We start from the raw sequence: 7,936 nt of genomic DNA, 5'->3' as shown, positions 1-7,936 counted from the left end.
ATTTTGTTAATACATATATAATATAAAATGATTTACAAATTATTATTAATTCGTATATAATGTATAATTAAATTTAATGAATTCAATTAGAATAAACAATAAATTATTTATTTTATTTCAGACTTTATAAATAAATAAATTAATTAACTAATATAATAAATTATAATTAATGTAGTAAAATTAATTAAGTAATATATATTATAATAAATTATATTAATATTTAAAATATCTAATCAAATCAATTAGCTAATATAATTAAGTCATGGTAATAAATTGTATTGAATGAGTTAAAATAATTAAATCGGAAAACACTCTCCGGAGCATGCCACGTCAGCTCCATCATTAAATGCAGATATCCAATTTTTATATAATAGAATAGATAGATTATATTTTTTAATAATTATTAAAAAATATTTATACAAAAATATAATATAGAATAAGAAAATATGAGTAATGATTAAGAGAATTAGTTCATTCTCTAATTATCCTTCTAATCCTTAAATGAATAAGAATTTAAATATATATGTTATTTTTTTAAAAATATTAGAAAGATAAAAAATATAAAACTTTTTTATTTAAAAATTAAGAAAATAATTAAAAGAATAAGTTATGATTTATAATTTTTTTATATATAAATTAATAAAAATAAACTTAAAAAATATTAATAAAAATATAAAGTAAATAGATATTTTTCATATATTATATATAAATACATACACTAGTTTTACATATATAATTGTATATTCTCTAATATAGTGGGAGCAAATCTAACAATCTAACAAGGGCAAATATAGTTCATTTTACTCCAAATGCACCATTATAGTTCACTTAACACCAAATGCACCATGTATCCCAAATTTATTGTAAATATTGTGTTAATCTCTTTTTCCTTACCTTTTTTAATTAAAACAACTTAAGTCCCCTTGTACAATAACACCTTCGTACAATTGCCAATACAATTAGAACATTGGTGTAATTTTCATCTTTAAATAATTTGTTTGGGTGAATCCCCCTAAATATCTATAAATGATATTAAGGCTATTATTTATGTTGATAAATTATTATAAAATTATTATATATTATATAATTTTATTTTTTATTTTAAAAATACAATAAATAATTATTTTATATAAATAATTAAATTATTAAATTCAAAAGCAAGTAACAATTTTTAAATTGAAAAAAATACTATGATGTATAGATACTAATATAAATACGGGATACGATACAATATGAGACACACATGGACATACGAATTTTGAAATCTTATAAGATACAGGGACACAATAAGTATTTTTTAGATAAATTACAATAATATTTTAATATTTTATTAATATTAAAATATCAAATAATTTTTTAACTATTTTTAATGTGTTCTTTTAATTATATAAAGTATTTAAAATATTTTTTATTTTAATAAATAATAATATATATTATTTCTAAACTCATTTCAAGAATACATATTAATAACAAGACTAAACACACTGACACGTGATGGTATTTATGTATGTCCAAATGTATCCGAAGAAGAATTTTTTATTTTTTATTAGGACAGGTTGGATACAACAGATATGTATATTGGATGAGTGTCGATGAAATCATGTCCGAAACATATCCCACATACAAACACAACAACTCAACAAAGTGTTTCTGCTTCATAGAAAAATATTATTGTCAATCTCTTTTTGATTAAATAAAATTCTAAATCTTCAAATATTTAAACTTTTTTCTCTTTTAAGTATTTTTTTTTAATTTTTACACTTATTATCATATAAAAATATTTTAACATTTATAATAACTAAAAAAATCTTTATATATTATAGTACATACATAAAAGTAAATTATTTTAAAGTTTATTTATTTTTTTTGTAGCTTTGCAATTCGTCTTCATGTTTGTTGCTGAAAGAGTTAAAAAATTTTGGGGTGAAAATAAACTGTTCGTTTTGAGTAGAAAATAAAAATATCGTAAAAATAAGGAATAAAATGCATATAATTAATTAATATCTTCAGAATATTTATTTATGTTAAATTTTAAAAAAAAAATTTCAGTCTACTTTAAACAATTAGTTACTTTCTTCAAATTATGATTCTTAAAATAAATCTTAGTCGACATCAACCTTTAACATATTCTTAAAGCAACAAACACAAGCAATTCACTCAATCCAAATATACAAACAAATCACACATAAATTAATTAGCAAGAAAGTCACAATGATATAAAGTACATTTAGGCAATCTATACAAATACATATGATGAATGCATATCTATTTTATATAGATCATAAGTTCATGTACCGATTGGTTAACCGCAATTCAATAATATTTTAAATTAGCCGTTATATGTCGTCATCTTTATCTCAAAAATAAATTATTTTAAAATTTATTTTTTTAATGATATTAAAATTATAATAGATTTAAATTCATTAAAAGTTTAAAACGATTATATTTTTATATATATTTTATTCACAAATATATTTTAAATGCACATTATCAAATTATTAGAATAACCTATTTATATTATTTTATAGCATTTTCTAAAATTATTAGAACAACCTATTTATATTATTTTATAGCATTTTTATAATATAAAGTATAAAAATATAATTTATTGTCTCAATAATATTCAACAATATAAATCAATTAAAAAAAATATTTTTATATTTTATCGAATTCAAAATCAAATTTTTTTTATAAGAATTAAGATAACTTTTTTATATAACAAGCAATTATTAGTATTTTTTAATTAAAAAATATTAATCATGATTATATATATTATTAAATATATAATATTACATTTGATTATACAATGTTATTTTAATTTGTAGTTTCTTCTCTACTAAATTTTTAGATCCGTCCTTGCTAACAAGAACAGCAAAAATGTTAACAAATTTATGTGCATTTATGTATAATTATTTTTTAATTAATAAATTTTAATATCTAAAATTTTTTATTTATTTATCTCAAATTAGATTATTTATATACAAAACAATAATTAAAATAATTAATTTTAAGATAAATAGACCAAAAATTTTTTAAAAATTAAAATTTATTAATTTTGAAATAATTTTATATATATACTTCAAAAGGACTATTTAAAAAATTTTAAAATTTTCAAGAACTGTTTTGAGAATTTTTTTAATTCTTTAGGGATTGTTTTGTACTTTATTTTAGAAATTGATTTGTCCAGATCGCATACGTAGATACTTAACGGCTACATGTGCGAGTTAAAATTTCATGTCAGCAGTATTTACTATTAGTAACTAATGCAAAAAAGACTATATTGTCCAATAAAATTAAACATTGATAATTGTTTTGAATATTTTAAAATTTGATGAATTAAAATGTTTAATTTAAAAAATATGATATATTGATTTAAGTAATTATTTAAAGATAAAAATGACACTTATTTTAAGTATAGAGTAATTTTTATCAATTACCCAATTCATGTGTGCATAAAAAATTAATTATTAAGATAATTTTATATCATATTTATAATCAAACTTTGTATATAAAATAATCAACTAGATTCACATCCATAATCAAACTTATATGAATAATATAATCAAGCTTAATTTATATTTATAATGAAACCTCATAAATAATATAAATAAACTAGATTTACATTTATTCGACAAAACATAAATAAAAGTACAAAATTATTGTGATGACTATTTTTAGTATTCATACAAAATTTGTGCATATTTATCGTGAAGTGGGATGGGTGATTTCGATATTTCATATTTAATGGTAGAAAGTTTTGACTTATGATGACTTTGTTTAACTGTGGCCAAGTGTAAAGTATATACAAGACATAAAAAGCAAATGACTTTAATTTAAACTTATAATGCATGGAAACTTATACAAATTCGAACACAAACACAGAATATAATATGATATGAAATATGTTAATATCCGAATTTTAAAATTTTATTATAAGATATATATATATATATATATAAAATAAAATATTTTTTAATAAATTATAATAATATTTTTATATTATTATATTAAAATATAAATTAATTTTTAATATTTTATTTTAATTATATAAAATATTTAAAATATTTTTTATTTTAATAAATAATAATATATATTATTTTTAAATTTATTTAAAAAATATATATTAAAAATAAAATTAGACATAATATTAATACGTAATAGTATTTAGATGTGTCTTAAACATATTTAAATTTTTTTATTTTTTATTAAAATATAATTAAACGCAATAAATACACTTATCGATTAAGTATTCATGAGTGTCGTATCTAAAATTTAACAAAATATCCGTATTTCGTAATTTTCAACGATACATCAAATATTATCATCTACTTGTTCATAAAAAAGAAGAAAATGATCATTATTAATAAATTAGATTAAACGAGATTTGAAAAAATTTTGAAATTTCTAAATCTTCTTATTTCAATACGTGTAAATAATACAAGGTATATTTGCTAGTATTAGTGTAATAAAAAAGGACATAAAAAATTCTTTTCGAAATCTTTCTTCTAGGGAGCTGTACATACCCCATAGTAAGTTACAGTGTTACACTTTAGTTAGCCATTATTCCTTGTACATAATAAATACGGCTAGATAATTATTTTCCTTTTTAAGTGTTGATGCTTTCAAATCTCATACGCATATGTAAATACAAATCAAATATATGCGTACAATTATCAGGGATTTAGTTTTTCTTTCAAAAAAAACTAATTCTTCATTAGTCAGAGAATACCCGCACAAATAATTATTTTATGTTTTATTTCATTTAGTATTAGTAGCCTACTTATAGTGTATTTTAGTGAAAAGATATCAAATAGAATTATTAATTTAGTTTAAAGAGATAAAAAATTAAATTTGTTATTAGTCAAAAAAGGTTTACTATATATCAAATATTGTGTTCATTAGTTTTCACTTAATAGAATTATTAATTTAGTTTAAAGAGATAAAAAATTGAATTTGTTATTAGTTAAAAAAAGTTTACTATATATCAAATATTGTGTTCTATGTTTTCACTTTATTGTAAAAATTAACTAGATCATAATACTAATAGTATATCATAGAATTATTATTATTAATGTATTAACTGAATTTTAATGTTTATTATTTATATATTAAAAATTATTTATTTGGTTTTATAATACATGATACTTTTAAATTTGAATAATTTATTAATTAGTTTGTATTTATTTATTAAAAAAAATTTAAATAATTTATTAATTAGTTTATATTTATTTATTAAAAAAGAATATTAATACAATGAATAAAAAAATAATTAAAAAATATTGCTTAAAGAATAATAAGAACAAATAAATTCCTAACCAATTTAAATTTAGAGACAACTAGGTCTCTGTCTATTTTTGCACCTGACATGTCAGCAATTTCCGACGAGTTTTTGCCGTAAAACTGACAAAAGGACCGGGTTGACAGACGAAGTACAAGATCAAAGACCGTAATAAAAAAGATTTTTGATTAAGGATCGTCTTGTCATTTTAGAAAATAGACAGAAATCGAATTGGTACTTTACTCTTAAAATGACCAAGTTTTATCAACTTGCACTAAAAGCTTCGAGTTAAAGTAGCATACACTGATGAACTTTACATTTAAATCCTACAAAAAATAAATAAACATTACTGGCAACTATGTACACAACGCTTCCGAATCATATAATCAATCAATCAAATTTAATTTCGAAGATTTCCTGAATTAATACAAAGATATTGATTGGAAAAGTAGAACCCTTGGTAATAATAATAATTGTAAAGATCTCAATATATTTATTAAATCGAGATAAAACCTTGTAATGTTGAGTACAATTATAAACTCTAATCAACTAACCCTATACAGGTTTCATTGTATAAATAACGTTCTCATCAGTATCCGAAAACCACTTGATTTAAATTCAAATTTCAAAATCCAAATATCTCTTCTAACTGTATTGAGCCATGGCAGCACAAAATTCGGATGCATGTCCTTCTAGATCCTCTAGCATCTCTGAAGGGAGTGGTAATAACACCAACAATTCGAGGGACAATGATTTGGCAACCGAACTGGTGGATCAAGCCTCCAATTCGAGAACGATGTTGGCATTTGTAAAGCTCTCGAATGATGATTCATCGCTTCGTTGTTCTTCGAAAGTGCAGGAGCTCGATTTTTTCAACCCGGGAAAGAGGGTGACGAAAGAATCCTCGCCTTCTTTGGCTAACAACATTGATGAAGGAAAGAATAAAAACACCGAGGAGAAGACTACTTCAGAGTCTAGAACCTTCTCTTGTAACTTCTGCAACAGAAATTTCTCGTCTTCGCAAGCCCTAGGAGGGCACCAAAATGCACACAAACAGGAGCGCGCCATAGCGAAACGTCGCCAAGCAATCGACGCAACTGGCTTTGGTCACCCTCACTTTCCTTATTATTCTACTTACCCTAGCCTGACCTCTCACCCTTTATATAATAGGGCACTTGGGGTAAGGATCGACTCCATGATTCACAAACCTAATTCTTATCCTTGGTCTCACCTTAGGTTCGATCATAATAACCATAATTGGTCACGGTCAGGGATGCTTGAGGGATTGCAACTAAATGGGGGAGGTTCTTCAAATTTGAATTTGTTTAGAGAAGATGATAACGGCGGTAGTAGAACTATTCCCCTATTCGGAGTTTCTTCTACAGATGTTGCTTCTACTTCTAATGCAGCCATCAATAACAACCCAACAATAAGGATTGATGATACTCATGATCAGAATCCAAAGCCAGATGAACCTTCCACTACTATGTCTCCAAGCCTTGATTTGTCGCTTAAGCTTTAAGGACTAAAGGTTGACCTTTAAAATAATTATATTTAAATTCTTTTAAAAATATTAGTTTTATTTTAGACCCAAAGTGTTGTTTGATACAGGAAATAGCAAGGTGCGTTATCCAATTATCTTATTATTTGGTTATTTTTTTTCACATATAAGTTTTGTTGTTTTTTTTAATTATTGAGTTACAACCTCGATCTAAAAAGGAAAGAAACATACAAAAATTGATCTTTAATTAATTAAAATTTCTTTCAGCATTGCTATGAAGGATAAATAATCAATAAAAAAAAATCAAATCAAAGTCTAACACAAAGAATCTTAAATCAAAGTCAAACACAAAAAACCTTACAGGAACAGAAAAATCAAACCTAAAAGATTGCAAAAATAATACTCAAAGGAAATATTAACTAAATGTTCACTCTTGAGATACCAACATAGTTAAACTTTCAGCTTTCAAAAAGTTTATAGACTTTTAATAATAAATACTAAACCAAAAATTCATACTTCACCTTTCTACAGAAAAAACTGAGACTATTATAAAAAAAAATTATAATTCTTCGAAGAGACTATTATCACACTATTTAGTCTCCTATCACATTATGTTTCACCATATTTAGGGTTGGTTTTATAAAATTTTTTTAAGAGGTGTTTAATAAATAAAAAAAATCACATACTTATATTTGCATTCTTTAACTAAAGGTGTTTTTGAAAGTATTTAAAAAAATTAAAATTAAGTTATATTTATCAAATTTAAAAAAATTTAATATAATTTAGTACATTAATAAATATCTAACCTTACTCATATATATATATATATATATATATATATATATATATATATATATATATATATATATATATATATATATATATATATATAGTCTTTTTTAATTTTAAGAACTATTATTCATCAAACATAATTGTTCTTATTTGTGTTTATGAAAAAAAAATTTTAGTGTTATTTACTAAATATAGATACTATAATCTTTAAAAAATTATCTTTTAACAATTAATTTTAATAAACTATTTCTTGAAAAAGTAAAACTTTTAGCAAATTAAAATTTATTGACTTTTTGTCTGATTGTTCCAAAATACCTTTATATAAGTAATTATATAAATAATTGGATACATTATTTTTTATGTTA

General features: G+C 21.8%; 1 protein-coding gene across 1 annotated transcript; it reads left to right on the top strand.

Moving 5' to 3' along the window:
• Positions 1 to 5,939: 5,939 nt before the first annotated feature.
• Positions 5,940 to 6,800, top strand: LOC112725993 (uncharacterized). The gene has a single exon (XM_025775481.1). The coding sequence runs from the start codon at positions 5,940 to 5,942 to the stop codon at positions 6,798 to 6,800; it is 861 nt and encodes a 286-aa protein (XP_025631266.1).
• The last annotated feature ends 1,136 nt before the right edge of the window (positions 6,801 to 7,936 follow it).

This window comes from Arachis hypogaea, chromosome 2 (genome assembly GCF_003086295.3).
Source record: "Arachis hypogaea cultivar Tifrunner chromosome 2, arahy.Tifrunner.gnm2.J5K5, whole genome shotgun sequence".
Taxonomy (NCBI): domain Eukaryota; kingdom Viridiplantae; phylum Streptophyta; class Magnoliopsida; order Fabales; family Fabaceae; genus Arachis; species Arachis hypogaea.
Note: the sequence above shows the minus strand (reverse complement) of the source record. Positions and strands in the feature narration are given on the sequence as shown.

What these genes read in the sequence shown, in the direction of transcription:
- LOC112725993 (XM_025775481.1), top strand. Translation starts at nt 5,940, where the DNA reads ATGGCAGCACAAAATTCGGATGCATGTCCTTCTAGATCCTCTAGCATC.